We start from the raw sequence: 22,864 nt of genomic DNA, 5'->3' as shown, positions 1-22,864 counted from the left end.
TAGCAAATATGTCTGTGTTCCATGATGTCGTTGCAGGGACTAAACCTCCTTCCCATGAGGTCACCACAGAGGAAGAGGCCTGCCGGTGAGGTCATCACCAGAGGCTGTGTCCATTTTGCCACGACATCGCCACAGAGACTCCTTTTCCGTGATGTCACCACAGACAATGCCTTGCCCCATCCCGTCATCCCTAGAAGCAAAGATTTCTTCCCGCGATGTCACCACAGAGACGGGCCTCACACTTCCTGAGACTCCTTGATGTCGTCCTGAGCGCCAAGGCCTCTTGAAATCGTCGTCGGAGAAGACGCCGCCTCCATCCCATAATGCCATGACTACAGACGAAGCCATTTTCCTGGGACGCGTTGCAGGGGACTATGCCCGGCCATCTGTGTCCTCACTAAAGATTAGGCCCCCTTCCCACAATGCTGTCACGGGATTTTGCCTCCCTCCTGTGATGCCATCACCAGAATAGGTGCCTTGCCCGATGGCGCCATCACAGGGACTGTGCCTCTTCGTGCGACGTCATTACCAGAAATGGCCACCTGTTCCGGAGACTTCTACAGGAGGAGGCACTTCTGTGGAGTGACCACCAGTTACCACCCACTTGGAAATGACACCAGGAGACACCTCTATTGCTGTGCCGTGTTGTGAGAAAGTCGGGCGCGTCCAGCCCAAGACCACACGGGAAGATGCCAGAGGAAGTAGCTTGTCCTGAGGGTGTCAGCACTGGGGATGCCAAGACAATGACCTGTCTGTAGGAGGCTGGCGGTGATGCCCTCCCTTGCTCGGACATCATCGTAAAGGATTTCCTTCCCAGAGGCCACCCCCGACTCCAGATGACCACCAGTAGTGACTCGTCACCAGAGCCCTTGTCTTGCTTCCCCATAACTTAGCTCCATGGCTTCTTCCCATGACCCCAGGGACACGGCCAACGTGATGTCTACCAGCGCCTCTCAAGGAAGGTCGGGCCTGTGCGGTGAGTCCTTGGGGATGAGCACCCATGGATGAGCTTCAGCTCCAAGGAGGCCACCTTGACCCATGAGGCTTCTAAAATCCTGGGGACTCACAGGTGGGCCAAAGGTTGGCGTCACTTCTTTCTGCCGCATTCAAAGACATCGACCCTGTTGACAGAGCCCCCCCCCCCGCCCCGTCTCCTGTTGGAGGGGGAGGGTTGGGGTGTATGTGTGGCCGACGTTGCCAACGACATCATCAATGCTACCCAGTTGTCCTCCTCTCATGATGGCATTGCAGTTGGGGTCCATGCCGTTAACCTTGTCATTTCCCAGGATTCCGTCAGACTCACCTGGAATTATCACCACCAATCGTGTCATCATTGTCTCCCAGGAGTCCTCACAACCATGATGTGGCACAGTATGTGCCAGGCACCACGTGCCAGCATCCACCACAAATATGCTCTCCCAGAGTCCATCACAAGCTCCCCCCATCATCTCCCCGGATCTATCCCCGCCATGCTGTCCTCATCACCTCCCAACAATCCCCACAGCCATTCATCGTCTTCCAGGATCCATCAGAACCACGCTGTCCTCATCTCTCAGGAGCCACTACTCACCATGGTGTTCTCGTCTCCCTGGTAACACCACGACCAATCATGTCCTTGCCTTCCAGTGTCCATTAGCCTAGAGGTGGCACTCTCTAAGAGGACTTGGTTGGATCGGTAGTGCCAGTGTTTCTCAGAATTCCTTATAACGGCAATGTTGTCGCCTCCTGGGATCCACTTTAACGGCGTCTTCGCGTCTCAGCAGCCACCAGGGCTGTGATGTCACCACCTCATAAAATCCACTTCAACTGAGAACCCAACTGTCCTTGGATTCACGCAATCATGCATCACATCCCGGATCCATTCAATAGTATCACAATTATAATCTACAAGAGTCCATGAGAGTCCTCCCAGGCCCCACGTCGTCAATCATGTCCTATCATGACTCATCAGGATTTACGGTAACCATGGTGCCATCGCCTCCAGTCAGCCATAACAGCCAATGGTGTCTTCATCTCCCAGGACCCAGGCTTTAACCCTAGTGTCTCCATGACCCAGGGTCCCTGAGATCCAGTGATGTCACTATCCTTGAGGTCCACCGTAACCATGGTGTCATCACCTCCCTGGATCCAAGACAACGAATAATGCCATCATTTCCCAGAGTTCACTTCAGTCACGGTGTCGTCGCCTCCCCAGAATCCACGTTCAAACTATGTGTCATCGTCGCCCAGGATCTGTGTGTCCTCATCTTCCAGGACCCATGGAGCTTGCGTGCCATCTGTCAGGATCCACCATGTTAGGGTCCAAATGGGGTGACAGGCTGTATGTCAGTTGTCCTCTGGGGTCCCGTGGCATTTACAGTTCCTCCCTTCAGGGGAACCAGCACAACAGGCCATTTCCCATTCCCTCCAATGGACTAGCATGGAGCCAGCTGTCTCCCTCTGATAGTGTCACACGCGCGCACGCGCGCACACACACACACACACACACACACACACACACACACGCTGACCCTTCTTGACTGTGTGACTGCCTCACTCCTGATCTGGATAGATACCTGGGTCAGCGTCACCTGCAGACTTGGCCTTGGCCCTCCTCCTTGACACACTGGCAAGTGCATCCCAACTCTTCCCACTGTCCCTCTCGCAGCCATCTCATCGGTGACAGGGTCAACCCAAGTGTAGCGGAGGTGGGGCTTCCCAGTCCTATCCCACCCAATCCCTGTTCCTCGGACCCACCCCCACCGGGGCCAGAACTTGCTAGCTTGAGCCAAACCCTCTGCAGAGAATCTTGGCCTGCAGAGAAAGTTACCACAGCTGATAAAGCCACTTGCTGGCCAGTCCCTGGGGTGGGTGTACCTGAGAGCAATGGCGGCTGCTACCTTCCCCTGCAGGGTGCTCCTTTACCCCTTTCCCTAACATGCTAGGGAGTGCCCAGGGGCTTCAGGGAGTCCCGAACACCCAGTGCACAGTTTGACCCCTCCACACACACAGTTCTTCTGTACATATATAGCCATGTTTCAGGGGGGCGGCCATTCCCCCACTCTTAAAAGGGCTACATGTCCCCCTCCCAGCCCCCCAAGGCGAGGAGAGGGGGGCCTCCCCTCCCTCCTCTGGGCCGCCCTCCCCCTCTGATGCCCTCTTTCCCCACCAAATATTGGCCTCTGTGTTGGTCCCTTCTCGCCAAGAGCCTGGATGGGATCGACGGTGCCAGGGTCTCACCCCTGAGGAAAGCAGGAGGGGGTTACCACCAATCCTCCCAAACCCCAGCGCCAGGTCTTCGGTCTCCTGGCTAATAGAGGTTCCGTGGGCTCCCCCATCCCCTTCCAGGGCCTCCCTTCAAGCAAGCGCTCAACACTCCCACGGAACACACAGCTTTCTTCAGCCCCCAGCTTTGGAGGAGGGGAGCGGGAGCTTTCAGCTTTTGTTTGCCCCCGTTCTCTCCCCCCCATCCCACCCCCGTTCCCCCACTCCCTCCCTTCTCTCCATCCGAACCTGGATTCCTTCCTGGGCTCTGCCCTCCCCCAGCCTCCACCCTCCAAGCACCTGCCTGACCCTAGAGCCTTGACCCTCTTATCTCAATAAAGCCATAGTGGGGAGAGGACTTGAGGGTGGGCAAGCAGGCTCTGTATCTGCTCATCGCCCCCCCCACGCCCCCCCCACTACCACCGCAATGCTTCCAAAACTGGGACCCGGCTTTCCCTATGCTCCCCAGTAAACACACACTCACACACACACACACACACACACACACACACACACACTCACACACAGGGGCAGGGCTTGCCCTACCTTGAAGGACAGCGTCTCCCCTCCTGGCTGGGGGCTGCAGAGGGGGAGCATCAGAGGACCTCGGCTCCTCTGAGTCCCTCCCCACCCCCAAACGTCCTTCCAGTGCTGGACCCGCCTTCAACTTCCTGGTGAGGACAGCAAGAAGAGCTGGCACTTGGTGTGGGGTGTGGGGTGTGGGTGGTTTTTTTTGGTTTTGTTTTGTTTTGGAATAAACAGCTGTTTTTCCTGATCGGGAGTCTCCAGGTTTTCTTCTCGCTTGCTCCCTGGGAAATTGGGGACCTTCCCCCCCAACCTGTAGCAGATAGGAGTATAGGTTTGGCCAAAGGCATACTGACATGTGCCAAGGTAGGCACTTCTAAAGATGTTTCCAGAAAGCTCAAGAGATGCCCCTTGCCTTGGGATCCCATGAAGCTGAGGAGTCAGGGAAAGGGTGTTTCAATGTGCTTTTTGCTTCTTGGCTTTTCTCTGTTTCTTTTTTTAATTCTTTATTATACATATGATATACATATAATTAAAATATATGTAATAAAATATAATATAAAGGTACATAATAATATGGATATATATATATATATATCACCCCGTGTGTGTGTGTGTGTGTGTGTGTGTGTGTGTGTGTGTGTCTGTGTCTGTGTCTGTCTGTCTGTTCTGTGCATGTAGTAGTAAGGGTTGGATGTAGGACCTCAGGCATGCTAACCAGGTGTTGTATCCGTGAGCTGTATTTCCAGCCCTTTTTTCTTTCTTTTTTTCTTTCTTTCTTTCTTATTTATTTTTGGCCAGGCAGTGGACTTATTTGTGCTGTTTACACCTTTAATCTCAGCCCTTGAGAAGTAGAGACAGGCAGATCTCCAAGTTTGAGGCCAGCCTGGTCTACAAAGCAAGTTCCAGGACAGCCAGGGCTACAAAAAAGAATCTTATCTCAAAACAAAACAAACAAAAAACCCAACAAGTAAACAATTTTTAAAAATAATTTATACTTTATTTGCATTGGTGTTTTGCCTGCATATATGCCTATGTGAGGGTGTCAGATCTTGGGAGTTACAGACAGTTGTGAGCTGTCATGTGGGTGCTGGGAATCGAACCTGGGTTCTCTGAGAAGAGAAGTCAGTGTTCCCAACCACTGTGCCATCTCTCCAGCCCCAAATAAATAATTTTTTAAAAAGAACTTTAACCTTTATTTATTTTGAGGATTTATTTATTTATTGTGTATGCAGTGTTCTGCCTGCAGGTCAGAAGAGGGCACCAGATCTCATAACGGATGGTCATGAGCCACCATGTGATTGCTGGGAATTGAACTCAGGACCTCTGGAAGAACAGCCAGTGCTCTTAACCTCTGAACCATCTCTCCAGCCTTTTTTTTTTTTTTTTTTTTTTTTTTTTTTTTAAGCCAGGCCGTCACTAAGTTGCCAGGCTGGCTTTGAACTTGCTGGATAGCCCATGCAGGCCTTGTGCTCTCCTCCACCGTTACCATGCTCACTAGCCAGGAAGACAGGCCCATGCCGACAGGCCTGCCACCAACATGTCTTCTGAGGGATGCTATTCACAGGCGGCGTGGGAAGGTACGTTCCTTTGAAGTGCCTGTTTGTATGAAAACTGGCAAGCATTTTGCCTGCCATTGTTACCCTGTCATTCAAGGCACTGAATTGAGTTCTGAGTGGCTTCTCTTGCTGTGGTAAACACCAGCTTGGGGAGGAAAGGGTTTGTTACCGCTTAAAACTTCCAAGTCCATTACTGAGGCAAGATGGGGCAGGAATTCAAGGCAGGAAGCTGGGGACACTGAAGCAGACACCGTGGAGGAACACTGCGTCCTGGCCTGCTGCCTCCGGGTTGGCTCAGTCTTCATTCTTATACAGCCCAAGACGCACTCGCCTGGGGATGGCACTGCCCACCTTGGGCGTGGCCCTCCTATGTCAATTAGCAATTGAGAAAATGCCTCGTAGTCATGGTCGCAGGCCCGTCCCATGGAGGCAATTCGTCAGTTGTGGTTTTGTCTTCCCACGTGTGTCAAGAGGACAACTGAAGCTATGTCAAAATGCTGCTTCGGGGTGACGGCCACAATTGTCTGTCTTCCTACTTCCCTGCGGGCCATGCAGAAGGAGGAGGTGGCGCCTTCGGGCTTCTACTTGTGAACTTTGAGAAAGGTTTTGGGCCCATGAGGTGGCCCAGCAAGAGAGAACACTGGCTGTCAAGTCTGGGTTCAATCCCTGGGAGTCACGGGGTGGAAGGAAAGAACACTTGCACATTGTCCTCCAGTGTCCAATCCATTGTCACACACACCTGTGTGTGTGATTTCATTACACACACACACACACACACACACACACACACACACACAAATGCACACACACCACACAAAATAAATAGGTAAATAAAAAGAGGGGCCTGGTGAGATGGCTCAGTGGTTAAGAACTGGCTGTTTTCCAGAGGACCTGGATTCCATTCCCAGCACCCACATGGCAGCTCACACTTGTCTGTAACTCCAGTTCCAGGGGATCTGGCACCCTCACACAGACAAACATGCAGGCAATACACCACATAAAAATAAACAAATCGGGCCTGAAGAGATGGCTCAGAGGTTAAGAGCACGGGCTGCTCTTCCAGAGGTCTTGAGTTCAATTCCCAGCAACCACATGGTGGCTCACAACCATCCGTTATGAGATCTGGTGCCCTCTGCTGGTGTGCAGATAGACATGGAAGCAGAATGTTGTATACATAATAAATAAATAAATCTTTTAAAAAATAAAAAATAAACAAATCTTAAATAAATACATACATACATACATACATACATACATACATACATACATAAGGGCTGGAGAGATAGCTCAGAGGTTAAGAGCACTGGCTGCTCTTCCAGAGGTCCTCAGTTCAATTCCCAGCAACCACATGTTGGCTCACCACCATCTATAGTGAGATCTGGCGCCCTCTTCTGGCGTGCGGGGATACACGCAGGCAGAACACTGTGTGCATAATAAATAAATAAATAAATCTTAAGAAAAACAGACAGATGTAAAACTTTTAAGGAAGCTCTCCTTGGCCTTACCAAGTGCCTGCCTCTGCAGTACAAGCTTTCGTTTCAGAGTATTTATTTGTCCATCACCGTGGAGGCGGAGTTGGAGGGAGAAAGATGAGAGGTAGAGGTGGGCTTGGGCACTGTATTGTACCACTAGAATCCCAGCACTCGGGGCCTAAAGGGCAAGGCCAAGGCAAGTGTGATGCCTGCCTGCCTTCAATCTCAGTACTTATGAAGCAGATATTGAAAGACCAGGGTTCAACACCAGCCTATGCTGCAGGAGACCCTATCTTAATACAAAATAATAAAGTTGGCTGGGAACATATGGCGGTCGGTACAGTGTTCGGCACCCAAGCTTGGTGATTTGGAAATGAAGAAGGGGGGGGGAGGGAAGGAAGGGAGGAAGAAAAGCAATAAGAACTGCTGGGGAATGTAAGAAACGGAGAAACGGGCAGAGACGCTATGAAGGCAGGAACCTCCTACCCCTCCCCGGGACTCTAAGGAGCAGCTTGGATTCACATTTTTGCTGTGCCAACCCGAAGATTGATTCAACAAACCGGAGTGAACGGCACAAATAAGTCCCTGTTCTTGAGGAGTAAATGGCCCTCGGAAGTTCCTGAATTCTCCCACAAGCCTCTCTTGATTGGGCTCCCATTCCTGGCAGCCAACTGCGCGCTGACAATGGCGGCGATTGTGAGAAGAGCAGATGATGAGGGGAGCCAGAGAAGCAGAGGAGAGGGGCCAAGTGAGCATCAGCCTGTCAAGTTCCATTTGCATTTTTATGCTTCCTTCCAGAATGGTCCTCATGCAAATGCATCCCCCCCACCACCACCACCACAAAGCAGTCTTCCTAAATATAGGTTGCTGTCACCTGCTTTTCCTCATCTAATAAGACAAGAGTGTTGGGGCACCCAACTGTATGTCCTTGGGCGGGAGAGAGCAAGAGAAAGAAAACAAGAAGCAAACAGTGAAAGTCGCCAGGAGGAAAATAATGAATTCCCGAATGCCTGATGGGGACACTCCAAGATGATGCTGTTGTCCATGTTGCTAAGAAGCAGCAGGGCAGGGCGGTGAGACGGTTCTGTGCAGAGGCTCAGGCCGCCAAACCTGACAAGCTCTCATCGCTGGAACCTACATGGGGAAATGAGAGAACCGATGTTGTAGTCAGACCTCCACACACACGGTGGCTTACCTGCTTCCACGCGTACATCACACAAATTCACACACGCACACACACACACACACACACACACACACACACACACACGCACACACACACACGCGTGCGCGCGCGCGCACACACACACTCACACGCGCACACACACACACACTCACACACACACACACTCACACACACTCACACGCGCACACACACACTCACACTCACACACACACACACACGCACACACACACACATATACACACACACTCACACACACATACACACACGCACACACACACACACACACGCACACACACGCGCGCACACACATGCACACACACACGCACACACGCGCGCACACACACATGCACATACACACACACGCACACACACGCGCACACACACACTCACACTCACACACACACACACACACGCACACACACATGCACATACACACACACACACACGCACACACACGCGCGTGCGCGCACACACACACACGCACACACACACACGCACACACACACACGCACACACACGCGCGTGCGCGCACACACACACACACACACACACACACACACACACCATAAATAGATGAGAGAGAGATACAATGGTAGACAGATTCATAGATACAATGGTAGATAGATAGATAGATAGATAGATAGATAGATAGATAGATAGGTAGGTAGATGTAATTAAATTTAGAAAAAGGAAGTGTGGTAACAAGATCCTGTCAGCCAGGCGTTGGTGTTGCACACCTTTGATCCCAGCACTCAGGAGGCAGAGGCAGGTGGATCTCTGTGAGTTCGAGACCAGCCTGGTCTCCAGAGCGAGTGCCAGGATAGGCTCCAAAGCTAAACAGAGAAACCCTGTCTCGAAAAAAAACAAAAACAAAAACAAGATCACAAGATCCTGTCAACCTGATACTTGGGAGGGGGATGCCAGAGGGTCAGAAGTCAAGGTCAGTCCCACAAGACATGGCACACGCCTTTAATGCCAGCCCTCAGGAGGCAGAGGAAGGTGGACTTCAGGCCAGCCTCATCTACATGGCGGTTGCAGGCCGACCAAGGCTACATAACAAAATCCTGTCTCAAAACAGAACAACACACCAAAAAAACAAAAACAAAAACAAAAACAAAAAAACAAGGGGCTGGAGAGATGGCTCAGAGGTTTAGAGCACTGCCTGCTCTTCCAAAGGTCCTGAGTTCAACTCCCAGCTCACAACCATCTGTACTGAAATCTGGTGCCCTCTTCTGGCCTGCAGGCATATATGCAGACAGGATGCTGTAGACATAATAAATAAATCTTAAAAAAATAAAAATAAAAACAGTGCAGAAAGTTCAAGGTTTTCCTTAGCTACACACGGCATTCAAGCCAAGAGAAAAGGGTGGGGTGAGGCTGCAGGGATGGCTCAGGGGGTAAGACAGATTGCTGCTCTTCAGAAAACCCCTACTTTGGCTCCCAAAATCCATCCAGCAGCTACCAAAATACACACACACGCGCGCACACACACACACACACACACACACACACACACACACAATTTAAAAGAAAATATGTTTATATTTTCTGGAGAGATGGCTCAGCAGCGGATGCTCTTCCAGAGGACCCAGGTTCAACTCCCAGCACCCACATGGCAGCTCACAACTGTCTGTAACTCCAGTTCCAGGAAATCTGACACTTTCACACAGATGCACATAAAATAAAATTTAAAAGATAATCTTTTATTTTAAAGGGATGAGAAGAGGGAGGGAAGAGAAACCAGAACTCTGGAGTCAGAGGCAGGAGGATTGCAAGCCAGTCCCAGGTCAGTCAGGGCAACATAGTGAAACTTTGTCTCAAATAACAGTGGTGGTGGTGAGGGGGGGGGGGCACCAGAGAGATGGCTCGGTGGTTAAAAGCACAGGCTGTGCATCCAGGAGACCCAAGTTCAGTTCCCAGCACCCACGTGGTGGCTCACAACCATCTGTAACTCGTGTTCCAGGAAATCCAGCATCCTCTTCCGGTCTCTAAGGGTACCTGCAAGCGGGAATGGGGTGAAGGGAAGGAAGGAGAGGGATCAGCTGGTAAAGATGACGGACACCAAGCCGGATGACCTGAGCAGTTAAGAGCACTGGCTGCTCTCCCAGAAGTCCTGAGTTCAATTCCCAGCAACCACATGGTGGCTCACAGCCATCTGTAATGAGATCTGGTGCCCTCTGCTGGTCTGCAGGGATACATGCAGACAGAATGTTGTATACATAATAAATAAATATTTTTTAATTATACCGAAGGGGGTTAAAAAAGAGGTTGGGAAAGAGGGAGGGGGAAAAGCCATCTCCTCCTGCTGCACTCTGGGAGGTTGGGTCAATAAGTCTGGGTACATACAGCCTTTGTAAGCTAACACCCGTCCTTCCCAGGCTCCCAACTCCACAGTGTCGATAACACATTTGCTGGGCAGCTATTCCTAACGTGTCTTGTGAACCTTTAAAACCTACGCCAGACTGTGCTTTTTATGTCGCCTCATTAGCTTTGCCCTTGCAGAGAACCTCCAACTTACACGTTCCAAGAATAAGTTCAAGATCTCAGGCATTAAACTCAGGCCAGCCCATTTGTGCCAGGTGCTTTGACCCTCTGAACCATCTCACTGGCCTTGTCTTGTCTCCTGTCTTTTTCAGACAGGGTCTTATGTATGCCAGCCTGACCTCCAACTTGCTGTATAGCCAAGGATGGCCTTGTGATCCTCCGGCCTCCACTTCGCAAATACTTAGATTACAAGTGTGTGCTATCACATCTGGTTTTTGGATTTTTGTTTGTTTGTTTGTTTTTGCTCTGTAGACCAGGCTGGCCTCGAACTCACAGAGATCCGCCTGCCTCTGCCTCCCGAGTGCTGGGATTAAAGGTGTGCGCCACCAACACCTGGCGGGAAAACTCGTTTTTGCCACGTGTGCCCCGTGGTTATATACAGCCTGAACTCATGAGAATATTACCCAGGTGACCTTACTAACCCTCAGGGTATGTATGAACTGTCAGATTCTCTGAATAAAGTTTGCTATTGCATGAGACCTTAGTCAGCCTCGTTTATGGGTTCCATTCTCCCAGGCTGCACTGCCTCTAACTCGGTGGCAAAGACCACTGATGGCTCTTGCAGAGGACCTGGATTTCAGTCCCAGCATACAGCATCTCAGAACCGTCTGTGATTCCAGATCCAGAGGATCCAGTGCCCTCTTTTAGTCTCTCTGGCTCTGCACACACAGGTGCATACATGCAGGCAAAACACCCAGACACATAAAATAAAAAGTATTTTCCCTTATTTTAAGCCCACATATAAGTTAAACTAATTTCCAGAGACTAGTGTCCGAAGCAATCTTCTTTTCAGTGAGCTCCAGGCTAGGGTGGTGGTGGCGGCGGCGGCGGCGGCGGCGGCGGTGCATGCCTTTAATCCCAGCACACAGGAGGCAGAGACAGGTGGATCTCTGAGTTCAAGGACAAGCAAAGCCACATAGTGAAACCATGTCTCAAAAAGCCAGAAAGCCCTGCCCCTCCCTTTTTTAGATAAGATGTCTTGTCTGCAAACACTTTAACAGTATGTTGACATTTTGGACTTTCACTTGCTCCTTGCCCAAATCTCTGTATCTCCTGTGTGTGTGTGTGTGTGTGTGTGTGTGTGTGTGTGTGTGTGTGTGTGTGTGCAAGAGAGACAGAGACAGAGAGAGAGAGAGAGAGAGAGAGAAAGAGAGAGAAAGAGAGAGAAAGAGAGGGAGGAGAGTGAGAGAGAGAAAGAAGGTTTCTCTGTGTAGCCCTGGCTGTCCTGGAACTCACTCTGTAGACCAGGCTGGTCTCGAACTCAGGGATCCACCTGCCTCTGCCTCTCGAGTGCTGGGATTAAAAGTGAATGTGCTGCCTCACCTAGCTTCACAACTGGCTTTGTGTGGTGCTGAAGACTGGACCCAGAGCTTCACATGTGATGGGCAAGCGTCCTACCCACTGAGCTACACGCCCAGCCTGGGTTCTGAAGAGCTTTGGTTGGACACAGCCACCTTTAACCCAGAAGGAAGGCTTGGGTCAAGTCCCTGTGTGAGAATGGACTTGTTCCCAGCCTGTTGACACTAGGCATTCCATTGTAAATCCTGTGTGTGCACACCCTCATATATGTGTATGCTTGTGTGTGGGGGTCAGAGATCAGTTTTAGGTGTCTTTCTTCAGGCACTGTCCACCTTGGTTTTTGAAACAAACCTGTCACGGGATCTAGAGCTCACCAATTTATACACGCCTGCCTGGCCAGTAATGCTAGCATCAAAAGTGAATGCCAGCTCATCGGCGGTGGTCCACACCTTGGGCAGGCAGATCTCTGTGAGTCTGAGGTCAGCCTGGTCTATAGAGCAACTCTCAGGAACAGGCAGCTACGCAGAGACACTCTGCCTCTAGGGGACAAGAAAAAAAAAAAAAGCCAGTGCCACCTTTTCTGGCTTTTTACATGCTGGATAATGGAACCCTGTTTCTCATTCTTGCGTGGTGAACATTTTACTAAGTGGAGCCAATCCCCAGTCCTTGTGGTTAGTTTTGACATGCATTGGAGGCACTGGTTTTACAGTCCTGAAAGAGAGCTTCAGTGTTCGGCGGCTCACGCCTTTATTCCCAGCACTGGGGAGGCTGAGGCAGGAGGATCTCTGAGTTCGAGACCAGCCTGGTCTAGAGAGCAAGTTCCAGGAACAGTCAAGGCTACACAGAGAAACCCTGTCTCAAAACAAAAACAAAAAATGTTACCAAATGCAGCCTCTGCCTTTTGCTCTGGGTCTGCCACTAGAGGGAGCACTAGGTCCACCGGCAGACATTCACAAATCTGTGGGGTCCTTCCTACCCAAGACGACAAAAGGCCTTTAGCTATGGTGGCCCAAAGAAAAGGGATCCCTGTCCATTTCCTACCCAGGGGCGCAGGCACAGTGGAGGTGGAAAGACAGTAAGTGACTCCTTAAGAGAGATTCTGACTGCCAGAGTGCAGAGAACCTTCTAGAACACACACACACACACACACACACACACACACACACACACACACACACACACACACACACACACTCACACACACAAGAATGCACAGCCTCCTAGAGAGAGAAAATAGAATTGAGAACAGTGTTATTTGTCTAGGGACAAACCCCAGCTCAAAAAAAAAAAAAAAAAAAAACAGTGGGGGGCTCTGGAGAGATGGCTCAGAGGTTAAGAGCACCGACTGTTCTTCCAGAGGTCCTGAGTTCAATTTCCAGCAACCACATGGTGGCTCACAACCATCCGTTATGAGATCTGGTGCCCTCTTCTGGTGTGCAGATAGACATGGAAGCAGAGTGTTGTATACATGATAAATTCTTTTTTTTTTTCTTTCTTTTTTTTTTTTTTTTTTGAGACAGGGTTTCTCTGTGTAGCTTTGGAGCCTCTCCCGGCACTCACTCTGGAGACCAGGCTGGCCTCGAACCTGGCCTCGAACTCACAGAGATCCACCTGCCTCTGCCTCCCGAGTGCTGAGATTAAAGGCGTGGGCCACCAACGCCCGGCCGTAAAATCTTTAAAAACAAAAAAACAAAAAAACAAAAACAAAAACATATACATATACATATACATTACATATACATATACATATACATATACATATATATATATATATATATATATATATATATATATATATACAGGCTTCCTTTTTGGTTTTGGTTTTTCGAGACTGGGAAGCTGTGGGCTGGCTTCCTGATGTGGGTTTGAGGTTCAAGCCTGTGAGTCCTGCAAGAGCAGTAAGTGCTCTCTCTCTAGCCCCAACTGTCACCTTCTCAATGAGATCTACCCTGAGTAAGTCTACAGCACCTTACCAGCATCCCCAAACCCCCTAGTGGGCTCCAATGTTGACAGTAGTTGATCCTTCCCTGGCAGAGTGAGGAACACCACTGAGCCACACCCAAGCCATATCTTTTTACTTTGCACATGGCATTTTTTGGTTTTGGTGGAGTCCAATTTATTTGCTTTTCTTTGCTGTCTTCTTGGTGCCATGTGGAAGAAAGCAAGGCCTAATCCAAGGTCATGAAGAGTTGCCCTTATGTATTTGTGTTTTGTTTGCTTATTGGTGGTGTTGGACTCAAACCCAGAGCCTTGTGAAAACTAGGTGTGATAGTTAACTCTGTCAACTTGATGCCCGTAGCTCATCTTCACCCCAGCAGAAAGCCTTAGGACAGGAATCTGTAAAATAAGGGGGTCTGGACTGTGACCATTCTAGAGGCAGTGGCACCTGGGAGAATGGAACCCATAAATGGGGCAGACTGAAGTCTCATGCAAAAGCCAATTGTATCCAGAGCCTCAGACAATTTATACAGGTGGGTCTCAAATTTCCTAAAATGGGACACTTGGATATAGTTCATGTTGTTGTGACCCCCAAACCATAAAGTTATTTTCATTGTTACGTCATAAATGTCATTTTGCTACTGTTAAGAATCACAACGTAAACATCTGTGTTTTCTGATGTTTTTCTCACAACCTCCACCGGGTCTTGGCCCATAGGTTGACAACCACTGGTTTATAGCCTGAGGGTTAAGTAAGGTCACAAGAGTAAAGTTCTCAGGAGTATACAATCACAAGGACAAGCCACACCTGGCAAAAACACGTTTTGCTATAGAGGCATATAAAGGATAGTTTAAACATTTTCTTAAATAACACCAGCCTGCAATAAGAGATAGCTATTTCTATTTGCTATACCTGGGAGGAGCATGAAAATACATTCCAAGAATAATTCTGTGTTTTGAAGAAACTGATATCATAAGACTCTTGCCTTGCCAGGCAGTGGTGGCCCATGTCTTTAAGACCCAACACTCGGTAGGCAGAGGCAGGCAGATCTTTGTGAGTTTGAGTCCAGGCTGGTCTACACAGCAAGTTCCAGGTCAGCCTCCAAAGCTACAGAGAAACCCTGTCTCGAAAAACCACAAGAGGGGGCTGGAGAGATGGCTCAGTCAGTTAAGAGCATTGGCTGCTCTTCCAGAGGACAAAGGTTCAATTCCCATATGGAAGCTCGCAACTGTCTGTAACTCCAGGATTCAACACCCTCACACAGAAATGCATGCAGGCAAAACACCGATAAAATAATAACAAAAAGAGTACTTGTTGCTCTTATAGAGGACCTGAGTTCAGTTCCCTGTAACCACATGGTGGTTCACAAACATTTATAACTCCAGTTCCGGGGGATCTGACACCTCTTTTAAACCCCAGGGGAACCAGGTATGCATGCAATGCACATACATTCAGGCAAAACATTCATACCCAAAACAAATAAATTTAAAGGGGGGGGTGTTGGTGGCGCACGCCTTTAATCCCAGCACTCGGGAGGCAGAGGCAGGCGGATCTCTGTGAGTTCGAGACCAGCCTGGTCTCCAGAGCGAGTTGAAGGATAGGCTCCAAAGCTACACAGAGAAACCCTGTCTCGAAAAACCAAAAAAAAAAAAAAAAAAAAAAAAAAAAATTGGTGAAAGGAAATGGATTTCCTAACAACTATGGCCAGGACTACTTGGGGAAGGGCGGGTGCCTCTAGCAAAGCTACAATTATTTATTTATTTATTTATTTGACACAGAGTTTCTCTGTGTAGCTCTGTAGACCAGGCTGGCCTCAAACTCAGAGATCCTCCTGCCTCTGCCTCCCACGGGCTGGGATTAAAGGCGTGCGCCACCACTGCCCGGCTCAGAACTCCAATGTCACAGAGACTATGAAACAAGACTCAGGAAGCCTGCTTGTGCAGCAGGTTAGCCAGCCATGAGACAGGCTGTGGGCACTGTGGTATCTCCCAGGGAGATGAGTTCCTGCCCCTCTGGGGTCAGTGTTCAGCCCTTCTCACCCAGCATGGGGTTCCTGGAGCTGGAGATTAGTCAGAGTCCCCTCTGCGTTAGTTAAGGGCGAGGGGTGGCGTTGGTGACCTAGTGTGGGCTGTACTACCCCACAGGCTGGAGGATGGATGAAAGGAAAGAGGCCAGAGTGAGATGGCGGGCGGGCGGCACACACCCCCAGTCTCAGCACCCGGGAAGCGGAGGTGGGTGGTGGTTAGGGATAGGGCCTGAGATGCTCACCAGGTGAGACCTGCAGACAGACAGACGTGACTTCTAGGCAGTTTACTGATGGGAGGTGAGGTAAGGGGATGAGGAGAGAGACAGAGATGCCTTCTCAGAGGAAAGAGGAAAGCGAGACAGAGTGGGTGCAGTCTTCCTCGGAAAGGACCAGGGTGTCACCCCTGCCATGCACAGAGGGGTGTCAGCCTGTGCCAGGCTCCCAAGGGGCGGGGCCAGCTTTGATCTCTGTGAGTCCAAGGCCAGCCATGGCTACACAGGGAAACCCTCTCTCTGGAGAACCTTGACGGAACTGTGTGGAGGTGAGGAAGGTGTCTCTCTCTGGGCTTCCTGGCTGCCGGGTTTCCAGCCTCTTTACTCCACGACGCCCTCACCACGATGGACTGAAACCTCAGAGACCGTGGGCTAAAATAAATGCTCAACACACATACGAAAAAGAGAGTGGGAATAGGCTAGTGAGCTGAGGTATTAACCAGACCAGTCTCAAATTGGTTTTCTTTGTTGTTTTGGTTTTGAGACAGGGTTTCTATACATCTGCCTGTCCTGAACTCGCTCTGGAGACCAGGATGGCCTCGAACTCACAGAGATCCACCTGCCTCTGCCTCTGCCTCCCCAGTGCTGGGATTAAAGTCGGGCACCACCATTGTCTGAATATTTTTCTCAAATATTTAAGTTTAACATAATAGGCAAGAGCTCTACCACTATACCATAATTAATTCCAGTCCCCCATGTTTTGTTTTCTTTTTCCTTAGAGTTTTATAATTTTTGTTCTCAGTCAGGTCTTTGATTAGTTGCAATTTTATGTAGCTATGAGAAAAATAGCATTTTTTTCAAAGTTTATTTTTCAGTGTACAAAAAGATTTCATCTTATTTTGACATTTCCTATAACCATTGCTTGCTCATTTCCCCGCCACATTAATTAGCCTGGCCTGTCTCCCTTTTTAAAATGTTTCCAGCTGCAGCCTATAGCAACAATTGCTTTTGTTGGGCCAGCCCAGTACACACAGACACAAGTTATTTGTTCCAAAATGGCATCCCAGGAAAAGCTACACTGTTATGAATGTACTGGCTCTGGTCACCCTTCTCTTACTGCCATTTCCTTCCCCTCCCTGGGGGATTTTTTTTTTCTTATTGTTTCTAGATATTTTCACACAGTCCAAGCTGGTTTCAGTTTTGCTATGTAGCTGAGGGTGGTTTTCAATGTCTGATACTCCCGCTTCCACCTCCCCAAAAAGCTGGGATTACAAACTTGGACTGCACAATAGCCGGGCGTTGGTGGCGCACGCCTTTAATCCCAGCACTCGGGAGGCAGAGGCAGGAGGATCTCTGAGTTCGAGGCCAGCCTGGTCTCCAGAGCGAGTGCCAGGATAGGCTCCTAAGCTACACAGAGAAACCCTGTCTCGGAAAAAAAAAAAATGTACCAATGTATTGCTGGAGCTGGAACTCAGGGTTCACACATGCTCTGTAAGCACGCCACCAACTGGGCTACATTTCCAGCCCTGTAAATTTCTTTTTACACTTTTCCCTCCTTTTTTTTTTTTTTTTCTGCCAGTGTGTGTATTCGAGGTGGGGTTGCTGTTGTTTGAAACCTGGGCGTTGGTGGCACACACCTTTAATCCCAGCTCTCCGGAGGAAGAGGCAGGAGTTCAAGGCCAGCCTGGTCTACAGAGCAAGTTCCTGGATAGCGTCCAAAACAACAGAGAAACCCTGTCTTGGAAAAAGAAGGAGGAGGAGGAGGAGGAGGAGGAGGAGGAGGAGGAGGAGGAGGAGGAGGAAAGAAAGAAAAGAAAAGGAAAGGAAAGGAAAGGAAAGGAAAGAAAGAAAGAAAGAAAGAAAGAAAGAAAGAAAGAAAGAAAGAAAGAGGAACATCAAGTCCACATATCGAGTGATTCCTGTCCTTTGCAAGGCTGACGAACGCTGAGTGCTGCGGGCTGTGACAGACTGGAGTCACCCCAGGCTCTTCTGCCTGGCATCCCAATCTGACAGGAAAGAAGCCTGGAAGCTGCCACCTGCTAGGTTTCAGAAAGACCCCAGAGGAGTCTCCTCAGTACCTGCAGCCCCCCCCCCCCAGCACTCTTCACCCCACCCCTACCCCAATGTCTCCACCTCAAGGGCTGGGCTTTGCTTTCCTGGCCTGAGCTTCAGATCCCGTCTGTAACTTCGCCGTTTTGGATCCTGCACCGTCTTGGCCTCTGGATACACAGCTCCTGTCTTGTTCTTTGCTGCAGCTTCGGGCGATGGAACACGATCCACCAAACTCAACAAACCCGCATGGAGTTTATTGGGAAAGGAGCAAAGGGAGGGGAGCAGACGGCGGCGCCGGCTTATGTAGGGAATGGAAACGGTTTAGGGGAGTCTCGGCAGTTGGGAGCATTGAAACTGCAGTCATGGAGCTGCCGTTGGCCCCAGTTACACATGGTTTCTGCATGAGGAGTCCTTATTCAGCCACCTAACGCATGCATGAGGCAGCCATGCTGGTTTCTGCATGCGGAGTCCTTATTCAGTCACCTAACGCATGCATGAGGCAGCCATGCTGGTTTCTGCATGCAGAATCCTTATTCAGCCACCTAACGCATGCATGAGGCAGCCATGCTGGTTTCTGCATGCGGAGTCCTTATTCAGCCACCTAACGCATGCATGAGGCAGCCATGCTGGTTTCTGCATGCGGAGTCCTTATTCAGCCACCTAACGCATGCATGAGGCAGCCATGCTGGTTTCTGCATGCGGAGTCCTTATTCAGCCACCTAACGCATGCATGAGGCAGCCATGCTGGTTTCTGCATGCAGAGTCCTTATTCAGCCACCTAACGCATGCATGAGGCAGCCATGCTGGTTTCTGCATGCAGAGTCCTTATTCAGCCACCTAACGCATGCATGAGGCAGCCATGCTGGTTTCTGCATGCAGAGTCCTTATTCAGCCACCTAACGCATGCATGAGGCAGCCATGCTGGTTTCTGCATGCAGAGTCCTTATTCAGCCACCTAACGCATGCATGAGGCAGCCATGCTGGTTTCTGCATGCAGAGTCCTTATTCAGTCACCTAACGCATGCATGAGGCAGCCATGCTGGTTTCTGCATGCGGAGTCCTTATTCAGTCACCTAACGCATGCATGAGGCAGCCATGCTGGTTTCTGCATGCGGAGTCCTTATTCAGTCACCTAACGCATGCATGAGGCAGCCATGCTGGTTTCTGCATGCGGAGTCCTTATTCAGCCACCTAACGCATGCATGAGGCAGCCATGCTGGTTTCTGCATGCGGAGTCCTTATTCAGCCACCTAACGCATGCATGAGGCAGCCATGCTGGTTTCTGCATGCAGAGTCCTTATTCAGTCACCTAACGCATGCATGAGGCAGCCATGCTGGTTTCTGCATGCAGAGTCCTTATTCAGTCACCTAACGCATGCATGAGGCAGCCATGCAACCTTTGACAGCTGTCAGTGAGGTGTGAGGCCACCTGTCAAAGACGGATCCCGAGGGGGAGCGAGGGAAGGAAAGGTCCCTAAGAAGGCCCAGGCCTAGGGGAGGCTGGTGTGGAGGGACAGGCGGTGCTGAGCTTGCCCAGGACCCGGGGAGAGGCAGAAGCCAGGATATCCACACTTCCCCCTCTAGGAGGACTGCAGCCAGCCTGAGCATGGCAAACATGGCTCGGCCGGGCCTTGCCCTTCTCGCCGTCCCCTCTGCCAGGCTAAAACCGCTGGATCACACTGTGAAGCTCTCCACCCAGGTCTAGTCCTCCCTCGGCCTCCTCCTCCTCCTCCTCCTCCTCCTCCCAATCTGAAGCCCCCTTTGGCTCTCCTAATTAACACGCCCAATAAAACCAAACACCTCGGGGCTGGAGAGATGGCTCAGAGGTTAAGAGCACTGGCTGCTCTTCCAGAGGTCCTGAGTTCAATTCCCAGCAACCACATGGTGGCTCACAACCATCCGTTATGAGATCTGGTGCCCTCTGCTGGTGTGCAGATAGACATGGAAGCAGAATGTTGTATACATAATAAATAAAATCTTAAAAAATCAAATCAAATCAAACACCTCAGGTCGCAGGCGTTGTTGGCGCACGCCTTTAATCCCAGCACTCGGGAGGCAGAGGCAGGGGGATCTCTGTGAGTTCGAGGTCAGCCTGGTCTCCAGAGCGAGTGCCAGGACAGCCTCCAAAGCTACAGAGAGAAACCCTGTCTCGAAAAACCAAAAAAAATAAATAAATCAAACACCTCATCCTGACACGGGGTCCCCCTTTACCTTTATAAACTGCCACCTCCTCACCTCTCTCTACAGAGGCAGCCTTTGTCCCCTCAGGGCCAAACCCCATCCCGTCTCCCTGTTTCCCTCCCCTCCTCCTGCCTCTGCCCCTCACGCCCTGCCCGGCGCCCCTCTGGGGGACACAGAGCTCCTTTGCGCTGAGAACTCGGGTCTTGGGGTGTCGTGTGCTATAGAACTGTGGGTCCCCAGACCCCACCCCACCTTCAGTGGGGACCCCCCCAGGCCCCCTCCTCCTTCAGTGGGGACCCCCCAGGCCCCCTCCTCCTTCAGTGGGGACCCCCCAGGCCCCCTCCACCTTCAGTGGGGACCCCCCAGACCCCTCCACCTTCAGTGGGGACACCCCAGGCCCCCTCCACCTTCAGTGGGGACACCCCAGGCCCCCTCCACCTTCAGTGGGGACACCCCAGGCCCCCTCCATGTTCAGTGGGGACCCCCAGACCCCCTCCACCTTCAGTGGGGACACCCCAGGCCCCCTCCACCTTCAGTGGGGACACCCCAGGCCCCCTCCACCTTCAGTGGGGACCCCCTCCACCTTCAGTGGGGACCCCAGACCCCCTCCACCTTCAGTGGGGACCCCCACCCTCCACAGTCCCCCTCCACCTTCAGTGGGGACCCCAGACCCCCTCCACCTTCAGTGGGGACACCCAGACCCCCTCCACCTTCAGTCACCTTCCGTGGGGACCCCCCAGACCCCCTCCACCTTCAGTGTGGACCCCCAGCCCCCTCCCCCTCCACTTCAGTGGGGACCCCCCAGACCCCCTCCACCTTCAGTGGGACCCCCCAGACCCCTCCACCTTCAGTGGGGACCCCCTCCACCTTCAGTGTGGACCCCCTCCACCTTCAGTGTGGACCCCCAGACACCCTCCACCTTCAGTGGGGACACCCCAGACCCCCTCCACCTTCAGTGGGGACACCCCAGGCCCCCTCCACCTTCAGTGGGGACCCCCCAGACCCCCTCCACCTTCAGTGGGGACCCCCCAGACCCCCTCCACCTTCAGTGGGGACCCCCAGACCCCCTCCACTTCAGTGGGGACACCCCAGGCCCCCTCCACTTCAGTGGGGACACCCCAGGCCCCCTCCACTTCAGTGGGGACCCCCCAGACCCCTCCACCTTCAGTGGGGACACCCCAGGCCCCCTCCACCTTCAGTGGGGACACCCCAGGCCCCTTCAGTCCACCTTCTCCACCTTCAGTGGGCCCCCTCCACCTTCAGTGGGGACCCCCCAGACCCCCTCCCAGTCCACCTTCAGTGGGGACCCCCCAGACCCCCTCCACCCCCCAGACCCCTCCACCTTCAGTGGGGACCCCCCCCCCCTCCACCTTCAGTGGGACCCCCTCCACCCCCCCAGACCCCCTCCACGTTCAGTGGGGACCCCCCAGACCCCCTCCACCTTCAGTGGGGACCCCCCCAGGCCCCCTCCACGTTCAGTGGGGACACCCCAGGCCCCCTCCACGTTCAGTGGGGACCCCCCCAGACCCCTCCACCTTCAGTGGGGACACCCCAGGCCCCCTCCACCTTCAGTGGGGACACCCCAGGCCCCCTCCACCTTCAGTGGGGACACCCCAGGCCCCCTCCATGTTCAGTGGGGATCCCCCAGACCCCCTGGGCCACACCCAGGGGCGGCCACGCCCTGGCTCTCAGCACCCTGCTCCCCTCAACCGCCCGTGGAGGCCAAGGTCAGGCTCCAGCGCCCTCTCCTGCTTGCGGGCGGCCCCCAAGGCCTGCCCCGGGGCCCAGGCAACCGAGTGACTGTCCCCAAACTGCCACACGGGGGGGGGGGCCTGGCCAAGGGCCAAAGGCAAAGCCACGCCCTGAACAACAGGACGGTGGCACTTCCCTCCCTGCTCCCCCCTGGCTGGCATCCCGGGATTCACAGACACAAGCCACACCCCAGGGGCGCGGGAAGTGCGAGCCTTCACAGGCTTGCTCACACACAACATGGGGGCCGCGCCACAAAATGGCGCCGCGCGGACAGCCACGCGCCCGCTTCCGGCGGCCACCCACCTCACCCCCTTCCCTCCACCGCACCCCGGCCGGGACGCCAGCCAACGCGCGCGCGACATTTGCATAGCGAGAAGACACGGAGGGATTTCATTGGCCAGCGGCGGAGTCCATCACGCTAAGCTCCCTTCCCGTTGGGAGCTTTCCAGTCCTGCCCCGCCCCCCAAGAGGTGGGGGGAAGGGAGAGAGAAAAAAAAAAAAATCACCACCGGCCCTCCCTATTGGTCAGTGGCCCGTCCGTCACTCGTTTTAAAACCCCAGCTAAGTCCCGCCTCCCCTCGCCCCGCCCCGTCCTCTCTGGCGAGCCGACCGTTAGCCGCGTGCGCGACTTCCTCCAGGCCGGAGTGCGCGCGCGCGCACGCGCGGGCGCGAGCGCGAGCGCGAGAAAGCGCGCGCACGCTCGGGGCGGGGGCGGGGAGGGTGGGGGAACCGAGGGGCGGAGCGGCGTCTCATTCAAACGGCCCAATCAGCGGCCTCGTCGCCGCCGAGGGGGCGGGGCCGGCGCCCCCCGGTTCTCCTCCGGGCTCTGGGCTTGCAGCCTCTTGCTTCTCCCCCGCGGGGGGAATGGCCTCCTC

General features: G+C 52.3%; 1 protein-coding gene across 1 annotated transcript; it reads left to right on the top strand.

Annotated features, from left to right (window-relative positions):
• The first annotated feature begins 897 nt into the window (after positions 1-897).
• Positions 898-22,411, top strand: LOC113837233 (extensin-like). The gene is made up of 2 exons (XM_027430629.1): positions 898-976; positions 20,559-22,411. Exons 1-2 carry the CDS (start codon positions 898-900, stop codon positions 22,409-22,411), a joined length of 1,932 nt encoding a protein of 643 aa, XP_027286430.1.
• The last annotated feature ends 453 nt before the right edge of the window (positions 22,412-22,864 follow it).

Source organism: Cricetulus griseus, chromosome 9 (genome assembly GCF_003668045.3).
Source record: "Cricetulus griseus strain 17A/GY chromosome 9, alternate assembly CriGri-PICRH-1.0, whole genome shotgun sequence".
Classification (NCBI taxonomy): Eukaryota; Metazoa; Chordata; class Mammalia; order Rodentia; family Cricetidae; genus Cricetulus; species Cricetulus griseus.
The sequence above is the reverse complement of the archived record's forward strand: the minus strand, read 5'-3'. Positions and strand labels throughout refer to the sequence as shown.

Excerpts from the sequence above, each read along its gene's own strand:
- LOC113837233 (XM_027430629.1), top strand. The coding sequence starts at position 898 with ATGGCTTCTTCCCATGACCCCAGGGACACGGCCAACGTGATGTCTACC. Across the intron at positions 977-20,558 it reads AGGAAGGTCGGGCCTGTGCG|TGGGGACCCCCCAGGCCCCC; the intron begins GTGAGTCCTTGG and ends CTCCTCCTTCAG.